The 14680-nt window shown below is 38.3% G+C and overlaps 1 protein-coding gene across 1 annotated transcript in view; it reads right to left on the reverse strand.

The window, feature by feature from the left end:
• Window positions 1-14680, reverse strand: part of ttll12 (tubulin tyrosine ligase-like family, member 12) — a 36976-nt gene that overhangs the window by 16317 nt on the left and 5979 nt on the right. Inside the window, exons 7-10 of the mRNA XM_042510926.2 lie at window positions 14010-14126; window positions 5786-5980; window positions 5546-5657; window positions 920-1071 (exon numbers count right to left, since the gene is read on the reverse strand). Of these exons, the coding sequence (XP_042366860.2) occupies window positions 920-1071; window positions 5546-5657; window positions 5786-5980; window positions 14010-14126 (576 nt within the window). The remainder of the gene's footprint in view (window positions 1-919; window positions 1072-5545; window positions 5658-5785; window positions 5981-14009; window positions 14127-14680) is intronic.

Genomic DNA, 14680 nt, shown 5'->3' on the forward strand with positions numbered 1-14680 from the left:
TGCAAAGCGAAAGCCATGTATCAACAACACCCAAAAAAAAACGCCTGCTTCTCTAAGCCCGAGCTCATCTGAGATGGACTGATGCAAAGTGGAAAAGTGTGCTGTGGTCTGACGAGCCCACATTTCAAACTGTCTTTGGAAATCATGGACGTCGTGTCCTCCAGGCCAAGTATCTGTGATGGTGTGGGGGTGTGTTAGTGCCCATGTTATGGGTAAATTGCACGTCTGTGAAGGCACCATCAATGCTGAATATACATACAGGTTTTGGAGCAACACATTAAGCCATCCAAGCAACAACGGAAACCCCGGACTGTTGAGCAACCGAAGTCGTACATCAAGCAAGAATGGGAAGGAATTCCACCTACAGAGCTTCAGTGTCCTTCATTCACAAATATTTATGAGTGTTGCTAAAAGGAAAGGTGATGTAACAGAGTGGTAAACATGCCCCTGTCCCAGCTTTTTTGGAATGTGTTGCAGGCATCAAATTCAAAATGACTGAATATTTGCAAAAAACAATAGAGTTTATCAGTTTGAACATTAAATATCTTGTCTTTGTAGTGTATTCAATTGAATGTAGGTTGAAAAGGGTTTGCAAATCATTGTATACTGTGTTTATTTACGTTTTACACAATGTCCCAACTTTATTGGAATTGGGGTTTGTATAAAAAGCAACCGGTTACATTAATTATTCCATATTTATTCCAGGACCATTTGCAATACCATCCATTTATGTACAGTATATACATAGTGTTCCAGATTTGTTGTCCTTGTCTTCAGCTGTATCTTTACTTTTGTGAGTCTACACTGAAAGCAATAAAAAATCTGGAGGCAAATTCCTTGTATGTGTTCACACTGAATGCAATTAAAGCTGATTCTGATATATGCGTGTACTATGTGTATGCATGTCTGTATGTTGTACCTATTAGCAAAGCGCAGCCAGAAGACGTCGTAGGCATAGAGGCGCAGAGGCTGCACAGAGCGCAGCATCAGCATGTAGCGAATGTCAAACTTCACCATTCCAACCTCCTCTCTGTTGAAAAGCACTGGATCCTCAAGGTACTTACACACCACCTGGAAAACAAAGACACGCACAATAAAACATCTATGTGTTAGTATTGAAATTAAAGAGGAATATATCATTTAACCGTTGAGACCTGAGCAATATGGCTTGCTTTCTTTCAAAAACACAAGAAGAATACAATGAGCTATGGAAGAAGAAATAAGCCAAAAAGTAGCAAGGAATTAGTAAAAGCACAAAAAATTACTTGAAAAATAGATTAAAAAAAGAAAGAAAGGAAAACAAAACAAAAAAATGAAGACTTAGAAAAAGGTGCTTAAAAAATTAAAATAATTCTGTGACACAATATTAAAGATATACTTATAACAATTATTAATGTATTTTGCCCCTAGTTTTTTCTGTTTTTTTCTGTATACATTTTCCCATTGCTTTGTAAAAATAGTTTTCCAAACCCTTCTTTTTTTTTTTTGCAAGTTTTGAAACATTTACAAGTTGCTCATTGCCTTAACCCCATGCCTTATGAAAGGCATCAAAAAGCAGGAAAAGAAAATTGATGTTGCTCCAGGTTTCAAAGGGTTAACTACTGTATATTTGCACAATGCAACGGCTGCCATTACTGCAATTTTTACTATTATTCTAGTGATATTAGAACACTGGCATTGGGACCATCACTTTGTCATCAAAATTTGACCACTTACAGCCTATGAGCTCATAACTTTTGTTGGCTGATCCTGGTCATGTTGTATATTTTAGAGTACCAGAATCATTTGATCACAAAAAAAAAAAAAAAACTATCATCAAAGAAATATGTAAACTGTGTGCATAGTCATATTCCACAATAACTCAAGTGTAACTCTCATGAATGATCCTCTGAGGTCTGAGGACAAGCAAACTGGTGTCTGCAACTGCTGAAATGTCCCATGATTGGCGGTTGTTTTTGTCCTAGAAAGGAATGAAGTCGGCAGCCAAAAGCGTGTCTGGGGACTGGCACTTCTCAGGATAGGGAACATTTAGAGTTTGTTTGGGGCTGTTTTGGTAACTGGATGTTGAGTTGACCTGGCAGAAATGTTGGCAGTGTGGGGAGGATGAGATTAGGGGTTTTTGTCAATAAAAAAGTCAATACAGTAGGCATCTCCTGTGTTCAGGAGCCTGCTTTCATCACCAACAGAGCCCCCTGTTGCCGCCCCTTTGCCATCCTCACACCAATTACTTTGTGTATGTGTGGGGGGCAGGGAGGTGTTGTGGATCAAGATGTAGTACGTATGGGTGGGTAGGTGACCGGGCGTGTGTTAGCCTCCCTCCCAACCCTGCCCCTTTTTTTGAGACTTTTCTTTTACATTCCAGGGAGGTGGCACTCAAGCCAAAAATTGGGGTTTAGTTACTCTTTAATATTTGAGTTTGTTAAAGCTGGGAGAGGCTGTGTTATTTTTTGCGTCATTTGGAAAAAAATCCCATTATAACCTCTAAGCACATTGTAAAATATTGTGGCAAAACTAACAAGAGGTTTGAGAGAAAACTAGATGTGTGTGCCTTGTCTCTGATCTGTTTTCAGGCTTCAGAACATCAAGCTTGTGACAGGTTACTTTGGCCAATTACAGGCCATTCCAGGTCGATTTGGTGTGGTGTAATGGAAATGTTTGGCTGCACAGAGATGGAGGGTTTCAAGTCTTAGACAAACTTTCTGCATGGAATGTCCAGGGACTGCTGCAGTCATCAGGAGAACGACTGTGCGAGCATGTGCAAGACTGTGATCCCAGGAGCAAAATAAATGTAGGTTGTATAATCGTTGTATAGCAGGCTGATTAATACACACACACACACCACCTGTTATATTTATATTGGAAAGAAATACAAACCCCAATTCCAATGAAGTTCGAAGGTTGTGTAAAACGTAAATAAAAACAGAATACAATGATTTGTGAATCCTTTTCAACCTATATTCAGTTGAATACACTACAAATACAAGATATTTAATGTTCAAACTGATAAACTTTATTGTTTTTTTGCAAATATTCACTCATTTTGAATTTGATGCCTGCAACACATTCCAAAAAGGCTGGGACAGGGGCATGTTTACCACTATGTTAAATCACCTTTCCTGTTAATAACACTCAAAAAGCGTTTGGGAACTGAGGACACTAATTGTTGAAGCTTTGTAGGTGGAATTCTTTCCCATTCTTGCTTGATGTACAACTTCAGTTGCTCAACAGTCCGGGGTCTCCCTTGTCGTATTTTGTGCTCAATCACACGCCACACGTTTTCAATGGGAGACAGGTCTGGACTGCAGGCAAGCCAGTCTAGTACCCACACCCTTTTACTACGAAGCCACGCTGTTGTAATGCGTGCAGAATGTGGCTTGGCATTGTCTTGCTGAAATAAGCAGGGATGTCCCTGAAAAAGAGTTGCCTGGATGGCAGCATATGTTGCTCCAAAATCTGTATGTACCTTTCAGCATTAATGGTGCCTTCCCAGATGTTACCCATGCCATGGGCACTAACACACCCCCATACCATCACAGATACTGGCTTTTGAACTTTGCGCTGATAACAGTCTAGATGGTCCTTTTCCTCTTTGGCCCGGAGGACATGACGTCCATGATTTCCAAAGACAACTTGAAATGTGGACTCGTCAGACTACAGCACACGTTTCCACTTTGCGTCAGTCCATCTCAGATGAGCTTGGGCCCAGAGAAGCTGGCGGTGTTTCTGGGTGTTGATACATGGCTTTGGCTTTGCATGGTAGCATTTTAACTTGCACTTGTAGATGTTGGGACGAACTGTGTTAACTGGCAATGGTTTTCCCAAGTGTTCCTGAGCTCACATGGTAGTATCCTTTACAGAATGATGTTTGTTTTTAATGCAGTGCTGCTTGAGGGATCGAAGGTCACAGGCATTCAATGTTGGTTTTCGGCCTTGCTGCTTATGTGCAGAGATTCTCCAGATTCTCTGAATCTTTTGATGATATTATGGACTGTAGACGATGAAATCCCTAATTCCTTGCAATTGTACGTTGAGAAACATTGTTCTTAAACTGCTGGACTGTTTGCTCACGTAGTTGTTCAAAAAGTGGTGAACCTCGCCCCATCCTTGCTTGTGAACTTCGGGGATGCTCCCAAGCATGACACTCACCTGTTTCCAATTAACCTGTTTACCTGTGGAATGTTCCAAACGGGTGTTTTTTCAGCATTGCTCAAATTTCCCAGTCTACTGTTGCCCCTGTCACAGCTTCTTTGGAACGTGTTGCAGGCATCAAATTCAAAATGAGTGAATATTTGCAACAAAACAATAAAGTTTATCAGTTTGAACATTCAATATCTTGTCTTTGTAGTGCATTCAATTAAATATAGGTTGAAAAGGATTCGCAAATCATTGTATTCTGTTTTTATTTACATTTTACACAAGATGCTAACTTCATTGGAACTGGGGTTTGTAGATGTAATCTTTTTTGCACTGATGCAATTGCACTTTGTTACAAAGAAAATGGTCTGTGTAAAGAATGACAATACTGATTATACATTAATATGATTTTCCACTCTCATTGAGTTTATTTTTTTCATTTTAATTTTTTTAAGATAATTTTTTGGGCGTTTTTGCCTTTAATTGATAGGACAGCATGAGTGTGTAAGGAGGAGAGAGAGGGGATGACATGCAGCAAAGGGCTAAGGCTGGAATCGAACCTGCAGCCGCTGCGGCGAGGACACAGCCTCTAAACATGGGGTGCCCGCACTATCGACTGAGCCACCAGGCACCCTGAGTTTATTTTTTTTTAAACAACATTAGTACTAATCATAAAAATCAAACATTCATGAATTTTCAGAATTTTAACCCTTTAAATGCCAGTTTTTTTGTCATGATGCTACTATGTTTTAGATGAAAAACACACAATACAAAAAATGAATTATTTTCAATATATGACATGCAAACTAGATTTTTTTTATTATTATCACAGCCTGGGATATGTCAATGATTTGCAGCAACACTGAGTGTGACAGTGCACCTAATGTAATGCATGTATTTTCTCCATATGCCAAATTTGGTCAAAATGACATCATCAGGTAAAAGATAGTCAAAATGACAAATTCCAAGGCAAAAGCCCAGAATGACACCCAGAAATAATACAATGCATGTTTGTATGCTTTGATGGCTGTGGGATCAAAAAACTCTGAATGGGTTAAAATGGAGCATTTTTTTACCTTAACAGTCTAAATGTAACAATTTAGTTTCCACAGTGTATTTTAGACTTATTGTAGGAGCTGAGCTTGAAATTCACAGATTAAACAAAAATACACAATCCAAAATGTATGCCATATGCATGAACACAGCCAAAATGTTCAAAAAATGAAGAATGAAAAGCACGCTAAATGCACCACACAGTCCCTAAGGGTTAATATCTTGATATGTTTGTGGTTCTTGGCAGAGTCCTTTCATACCTTAATATACAAAGATGCCCTTTTGATATTTATCAGCCCATGTCTGCCCCTTGTTGTTATGACCTTTGGCCTTAATATATTTAGACAAGTGTGTGTACCTTTGGTGTACTCTCTCTTTGTCTGATTATGTAGTCCAGGTTGTTGGTGATATGTGTATCCAGTCCACGGGCCAAGTTCCAGGGTTTACAGATCCAGTGGTTATCCTCTCCCCTGAAAAACACACACAAGGCGCACACACACACACGCACACACTTTATTTTTTCCAGAGCTGATCAGACCATCACTACCAACTACAGGCTTGTGATTCCACAGAAGTATTAAAAATAGAACACTCAAACCTGTGTTGTCTCTCTTGATAACGCTTGATGAACTGTGGCAGCTCTGACTGGAGGTTGAAGGTCTCTGGTAGCCAATCAGGCTGCGGGCCACCTCTCAGTCTGCGGGCCACAGCGGCCATGAGGTCCTTCACAGTGACGATGCTCTCACAGGGAAACTGGTTTAACATCACATGAGGTCGTTGCTCGCTCAGCTTCCTGTCAGAAAGGAAGATGTAATGACGACTGACCGTATAACTAGAATTACTGCCTGGCAGTTGTATACCTCTGCAAACCATTCAGGTTTCTCCAACCATTTACATCCATGTCTGTGAAATCATAGATGCTTCACACACATTTTTCCCCAGGCAGCACAAAAAAACATTTAACATTAGAACATTAGAAAAGTGTTTTTACAGAACATTATAATGTCACAGTTGACCTTTGACCTGGACATAAATGCCAGAACTTCATTATTATACCCTAATAGACATTTGTGAGAAACATGAGCCAAAAATGTTAGGGCCAAAAGCATGTTTTATGAGGTTACTGTGACTTTGACCTTGACCACCAAATTCTAATTGGTTCATTCTTGAGTCCAAGTGTTAAATTTGAGGACATTCCCTCAAGGCCTTCTTGAGATATAGCACCTATCACATACACATAAATGCAAGGTCACGGTGACCTCGACCTCTGAGCACCACATTCTCAACAGTTCATCAATGAGTCAAAATGAATGCTTGTGTAAAATTTGAAGAACTTCCCTCAGGGCGTTCTTGACATATAACTTTGACAAGAATTAGACAAATGCAAGGTTACAGCGACCTTGACCTTTAACCACCAAAATCATCAGTTAATCCATGAGTCTAAGTTTATGTTTGTGCCAAGTTTCAAGAAAATGTGTTACAGGATGTCACAGTTGTCCTTTGACCTTTTGTATTGATAGGATGAATTTCTAGGATGACTCTTACTTAGGAAATGAGATACCCGTTGACACTTCAACCAGCAAACGTTTATTACGAGTGCTTGGGTCAGTACAGAGACATGGATAGAAACATGCAAGTTGCTGTCTGACACTGGACAAATAGAAGGAAGTGGCATTTGTACTTCTTGCTGGTTACACAAATGGTTTCTATCAGTTGCCCAACATATCTGCGTATGTCCACAGGGATTTGCTTCTAGGAAGTGTTCTTCTAGACTTAGGGTGCCAGTCTAGCTCAAGTATCTAAAACACTGGACCTACAGTTACCATCTGTCCAAACACAACTTGCAGGAACAAAGAATTTACTATAGGTAGGTATGAGCTCACACTGGGTAGATACAGAGTTATAAAATTGTCATAAAAGGTGCCACCACTAAATTCTAATTCTTCCATCCCTGACTCAACATGGACATTTTTTAAGAAATTCCCTACAGGAGTTATGAGTTGAGTTGTTATTGAGAATGAGACAGATGCAATTTCACAGTGGCCTTGACCACCAAAATCTTATCAGCTCATTGTTGTGTCTAAATGAATGTGCCAAATTTGAAAAAAAATCTGTTTTGTGATATAGCGTTCACAAGGAGAAGCAAGACAAAGTCACAGTATCTTTGACATTTGACCAACGACCAACAAATTGTAATCTGTTCATCGTTGAGTCCAAATGGATGTTTAAACCAAATTAAAAGATGTTCCCCAAAGGCATTGTTGAGATATCTTTTTCATGAGAACAGGATGTATCCTATACTTTAAAAGAAAAAAAAAGGCCAACATTTTTAAAGAAAGCATACCTTAAAATCCCACGTTTTTTATAAAAATCGTCAGTAAAATAAATACAAGAAACAGACATTTAAAGTTGTATGCCCCTCCCCCCTAAAGCCAAAAAACCCATAAGTACCTCCACCAGTGCTTCAAGAACTTTAACCCTCTATGGTACAGCGTTGCCACATGGCAACAACCCCATTTTAAGCCTTCTACACACAGATAATACATTCAAAGTTATGATGCAATGCATTAAAAAAGAGGTGGGGTTCTAAGTAAACCAATTGCAGTGTTTAAATTTGTCACATTACTTTCTATAGGCCATTTTGAAACCCTTTTCTGCAGACATCATGGACGGGAGGAGCCTCACCATTTGACGCCTAAAAATTCAACAAAAAAAGTGTTTTTTTGAAGTTTTTCAATGGGAAAAAAAATATACACTCAACAATAGGTTAGTTAAGTTCATTATCATGTAGTTTCTTGCACTGTAGTCGATCAATAAATAATAGAAAATGTTAAAAATGTGTACGTTGCCATATGGCAACACCGTACCATTATGGATTGCTAGCCTGGCATGTTGATAACATTTTGTACATGGGCCTACTTTGCAATTGCATTGGTGTACACTGATCTTCTATAGTCTATAAATTATAATAATGCACTTTGTGAGTCCTTTCCACATTGCATATGATGATATTTGACACATCTTTCTTCCATTTACAGAATGAATGCAATTTTTTTTATGGTACATCATGAAAAAGGCTGAACTAGCCCTCCCACTAGATGATAGTGAAGATGACAAAGAATTCAGTGACGAGGAAAATGAGCTGCTGGAAACACAGAGTGAGAGTGATGAAGACAGTGAGACCGATGAAGATTATGAGCCAGAGAATGAGGACAGTGGGGACAGTGAGGACAGAGACAGTGAGGGCAATGGAGACAGTGAGGAGAGGGAGGACAGTGAGGATGAAAGTGAAGTGACAGGTATTACCAGTAAGAGAGTGCAAAATGGGTAACATCTTGACCCTAACCCTGTTCAGGCTACTGGGGATTGTTTATACTATAACATGAGTTTTAAAATAAATGTTACATACAATTTTAAACAAAACTCATGTTTTCATTACTTTCCATTATGGTACGGTGTTGCCATATGGCAACGAACCCTAAAAACTACTAAAAAAATAATATTTTTTGAAAATGTCTCTTAATTATGTTTACTTGGTCTATTTTAAGACAAAAAAACACCCCAAACATTTTTTTACCAACTGGGATCATAGTGCGTACCATAGAGGGTTAAATTCCTGCCAATTTTTGCACAACCCCCTCCCCTCTCATAAATAACAATAATAATAATAGTCCCTAATAATGATTAAAAAAAAGCCCCCGATCTAATAATCTGCCATTCTGTCAATACTTATACTTGACTAAATTTACTTTTGATTTTGCAACTTTGAACAAGAAGACAGACTATTCACTCTAGTCAATAAATGTTAAATGACAGCAGTTGTAAAGTATTCTGTTTTTGCTCAGTATTGATCACTAACAACTATTAATAAGTTAAAAAAAATCAGGGTAAATAATGCCAGAGTGCATAAAAAAAGCATCAAAATAGCGCCTGTTCATGAAAAAGGATCACCCCTAAAGAGGTCCAGGCTAAGCCCCCAATGTCCTAAAATCCTAGAGACGCCTCTGCTGCACGGTACTTTCTACAGGATAAGGGAGTGAGTCACTAGTAGAACATGTGAAAACATGACACTGCAGCAAGAGACAAATGTTTTTCATGAAGTGAGGAGGAGTTAGATCTTGCTTTGCCAAGCCCCTACAGCTCAGTACGACTATATAAGGTAAAGTTTGTGATGATTGGTTCACTGTGAGCACACTGAGCAACGGGAAGGGAAGATAAAAAGCCTGCCGAAACCTAGACAGACATTTCTGTTGACTTTGCTCCATTTGTGATGTTGGGAGGCTGTTTGTTAACACATCAAACTTTCATTTTAACTGATTTTGTTTTCTTTTCATTTTTTTTGACTCAAACACATCATACCTGTTGGAAGCTTGGTTAAAAAGTCGTTATATTTATTTTTAAAATCGATTTCAATATTGGCCAAACCCCAAGGGAGCAATCTGCCAACTCGCTGTTACAGGAAGCACATCCTGTGTGTAACACATCCTGTGTGTAACCGCTGCATCCTGTGTATAGTGTATTGTGTATACACACCGATATATAACTTTGAATTTGTAAGTATGCTCATTGCCTTTTCCCCATTGTTTTGACAGAAATCACACCAATTTGCTCAGGTTTAAAGGGTTAAATTAATTACTTGTGAAAGGCATCTGAGAGCAGCACAAGAAGGTTTCAAAGGGTTAAAAACATGGACAGCAAGGTGCAAACCATCAAAACATGCAAATATGACGGTTAGAAAACACAGACACACTCAGTGCACTTGTGGTTTTTTTGTCTTGTTTATCACAGTGTTCTGTTCTGAGCTGCCGTAGAGTTCATAGAAAATTCACGCTGGTTCCATGAAAGCAGGCGGCAGCTGGTGTGTGTCACATCTGGGAAAGCAGATGCATGTGCACTGCCTTTTGGTTTTAAATGGTTAACCATAGTTGGAGGCAGTCTTGTTGGTGTTGTTGGTGTTGGTGCCTGCGGTGATCGTATCTGGATTGTAATTGGATTCAAGTGAGATTTTGGCACTTTTGGAAACCACATTTGAAACTCCACTGATATTCCTAATTCTCTCCATAAGTTAGTGTTGGAGAATCTTTGGGGATGGATACAGACTATCATAACATGTAAACTTTGTGAGAGATTTTTTGGGCAAGTTTGATCTGTGTGATAGGAGCAGCTGTAAGACATCCTGCCTCTAAGATTTTATGGTGTGGTTATTATCTTTTTGATATCTTTCCACCTGGTGGTTTATCATCCTTTGGTATTTTGGTTGCCCCTAAATTGATATTTTCCATTTAATCAGTTTATTGTTTTATTGTTCATGTGGAATGTTCTTTGATGTCTTGTTTCTTGTGGTGGTGGTGGAAGATGACCAGATAATTAAGCCAGTCCAAGCAGCACTGTCAACAGAGAACTACTGTGTGTCTTCTCTCCATGAGATCATGCATTAAAGGTTTTGATCTATCACACCGTGGTTGTATTTTCTTCAGAGAACTAGCAATTCTCAAATTCTTGGAAGAAGTTCCTCTCACAACTTTTAACAAAGTAGGACTTGAAATGCAAAGGGCGTCACTGAATAATCTTGAACAACAACACACTCACAGCAGTAAGCTTCCTCATCAGCTGTGAATCTAAGATCCAATGATTTTTTTTTCCCCTGGGTTTTGCCTCTCAGGCTGCAAACTTTTTAGGCTGCCATACGAGTGAGACAGGAAGTTCTGCAGCAGGAAAAATAGCACTTCATATGTGAGCAAACATATCAAAAACTGTGGGTTTATCATTAGTCATATTTAGAGGTTACTCTAATATCCTGACACTAAAGTGAAACTTCAATCAGTGATATGGCAGCATAGAACAGTGATCACAATAAGAGATGAGAATAAAAGTAACTTTCCTGTTGTCCTGTAATGCATGCTGTGGAATTTAAATTTTTAAATGGAGCATTTCCTTTATATCACAGTGAACAAGTTATTTATATATATATATATATATATATATATATATATATATAAATTTCTAATTTTGCTTCCATTTTTATTTTTTGTGTCTATTATTTGTTTATTTAATTAATTTATTTATTTCCATTTATCATTTATTTCCATTTCTCTGTTTCTCTGTCTCTCATTATTCTTGTATGGTGATAAAGAGTAAATGATTGTTTGAAACTCAACTAAGTGTCTAATAAATAAATAGTAAAAATAAAACCATCCTCAAAAAGCATCATATTTGCATTATCCACTGCCGACTGAATATAAAAGGAAAATAATTAAGTCAATAACTGCCCACCATGTAAGTGTTATATGCAACTCCACTCCATAGAAATGTGCACACACGCTGCTGCAGCCGCAGAGGGCCCTCTGCTGACGGCACCCAAAGGTTACAGTCTAAAGTATCACTCCCTCAGTACAGCTGATTAATATCAAAAGCATTCAAAATGCCAAAGATGTAAAACACTGAAACATAAATGTTCACCTGCACCTCTGTAGGAGCAGAATTCCAGCTGAATGGTGTAAAAAATCTATTGAAATGTACTTTTACAAACACACAAAGAAGCAGGGGTTGACAGATTATCAGCCTGGCTAATTATCAAGGCCAATATTTGGCATTTTGCCTTTTATCTGTATCGCTGTTTTATTTTGATGATAATAAAAGTAATTAATGAAAAGGTGTGCATATTACACTGAGCCAAAAGCAGAGAAGGCAGTCTGCAATACATACAAAGAAAGTGTCAGCATGGGAGAACCTTTTACTTTGTAAAACCTCAGGGAGCTATTTTTATTTATTCATTTTTTATTTAAGTTTTCACTGAACTTTATAAAAACGTTGCATGGAACTTGCTGTATATGATGCTGAACGTTTCCACTTTGATTTACTAAAGGCTTTTAAACAAAGTTTTGTGGAGTTTGTTATGTTCCAAATTCTATATATTGACAGAAAGATTTTCTTTTTTTAATGTAAATGCATATCATTTCCAAACATCAGTTATTGGTCTCATTAAGATACTAATAATTAGTATTGGTATCAGCCCTGAAAAACCAATATTGGTTGACCCTCACAAAGAGTGATGGATGGTCTACTGCTGTCCCCCTGCTTGTTGTACACATTAAAGTATCTCTGTCAGTGAGCTGGAAAACACAGGGCTACAGTCAGAAATTGAAATTGAAATTGAAAGACGAACAGAGGGAGGAGAGCCGGCATCAGGACGAGGCTGACTTGACTTGGACCAAGCCTGCTCCTCTACCAAGCCTTCTTCTGACTAATGTCTGGTTGCAGGAGAATAAAGTGGATGAGATGTGATTGAGGCTCTCTCAGCAAAGGGAGATTGGGGGACAAAGTGAGACTACTCTGCACACATCTTCACATGGTTAACCCCTAACATTCTGAATCAAGCTGTTGCACTGGATTGGCAGACCTTGTTCGCAGCTAAAAGGACACTAATGCAAAAAAATGCACTGCAGGAATTGCATGATGCCAACAGCAGCAACATGTCTGAGCAACCAGATGGAATCTGGTAGTAGCTGCTGATTTTAATCAACTCATCCTATAACTCCAAAGATGCAGCAGGGTCAAGAACAAATGTAATTTCATTTTTTAAACAAAGTTTAAACAAAGTTTAAAAAATGACAAATAATTCTACCTTCAAGATTTTAATAGGGATATAGCGTGGGTTATGCTACATGCTGAGTACATTCCACATGCTACTTTGTTCTCCCAATTATATTCTTTTAATGTTGGGGGTTATTCAGAGATACACATTTGGACAGTAATATTCATGCATAAGGAGAAGCAATTGCACTCTGTGCCACCTGTAAGGATTGGGATAAACAACTCATGACAGAGTTAGGCAACTATGTGAAAAACAACTTGTACTGGCAAAAAGTAGATGTTCGTTCTGGTGGTAGGGACACAGTGACAATGTGGTAACGTTCTTGGTACTTTCCCAAACCTTAGTCTAGGAGAAAGACCAATTTGGTAAAGGATCATACTGTGTGAAAAGAGAGGGGGTTTCCCGCCAGTTAGGGGAGAGATAGGCACGTAAATAGTTAGGCTATAGGGGGTGAAATGTGGTAAGGTAAATGGATTTCTTCGCTGGCCGACAACCCCATCACTTTGTGCCTTTCTCATGTAAAATTATAAACTCCTAATAAATACAGTTTGTTGTAACTACTATAACCTACCAGCTCTTATGTAACCACAAAGACACTCTCTGCCTATGAGCCTTTTGTTACAGCAATTTCCACCAGATCATCACCGTACACACTGCCTGAAATATCATCATCATCACCACAACAATAATCATCAACATTATCATCATCATCACTATCATCATCACCGTCATCATGTTCTCATTACCATCATCATCATCATCATCACCATCACCATCACCATCACCATCATCATCACGTCATCATCACCATTATCATAATCACCACCATCATCACCACCATCATCATTATTATCACCATCATTATCATCAACATCATCATCATCATCATCATCACCACCATCAACGTCATGACTGTCATCACCATCATCACCATCATCACCGTCATCATGTCATCATTACCATCATCATCATCACCACCATCATCATTTTAGGTACAGCTGTTCTCTTCTAAACATGGCCTAAATTTTTGTTTGTTTTTTTTGGGTTTGTTTCTGGCATTTCTATACCTTGCGTACCATGCATTATTTCTGATAAATCTTCTTAATATTTACCAATAAATCATGCATCAGAGCTCAACTCCCACAGCAGATCTTATATTTTGTCTGACTGATGAAAGAGCACCGCTGGGCCAGCAGCAGTGTGTGGATGTATGCTGTGTGTCGCTGACCTGTAGTCTTTGATGTGATCGAATCTCCAGATGATGTCGGCCTCCTCCTCGTCCTCTGTCAGCTGGAAGCGTGGATGCGTCAGGTTGTTTATGACTTGAGACATGTCAGAGTAAACCCTGAAAGCACAGAGACATGAAATGATGAGGAAAACAGGCGTAACGGGTCAGAAACACTTTTCCACATAGTGTGGTTAATTAAAGGGATAGTTCAGATTTTTTGAAGTGGATACAGTAAATACATTTACTGTTAATTTATTTATTCAATGTTGAGAGCCACATTAACCCTTAGGGACTGTGTGGTATAATAATGTATAAAAATCAATGTTGCTGCTAATAATTGACATATGCCAGGCTGTCATAATCAACATAGTAATAATCTTTCTAGCATGTAATATACTGAAAAGAATTCTTTTTTGTTTTTTGTTTTTACATTTGAAAATATAGTTGCATCATGCCAAAAAAGCATTTAAAGGGTTGAAATTCTGAATGAATGAATGAATATTTGATATTTATGATTAGGACTGATGTTGGTGAAAAAAAATACTAAAAGAAAGTAGAAAATAATAATAATGTATAATATCTTTTTAAAGCTTGATTTCTAAAGCGCATTTTGTGCACAAGACGATATAAGTGTGTTTAATAATAAAGCTGTCCCTAGGGGTTAATGAAAT

Source organism: Plectropomus leopardus, chromosome 22 (genome assembly GCF_026936395.1).
Source record: "Plectropomus leopardus strain MGB_pleo_1.0 chromosome 22, ASM2693639v1, whole genome shotgun sequence".
Taxonomy (NCBI): domain Eukaryota; kingdom Metazoa; phylum Chordata; class Actinopteri; order Perciformes; family Serranidae; genus Plectropomus; species Plectropomus leopardus.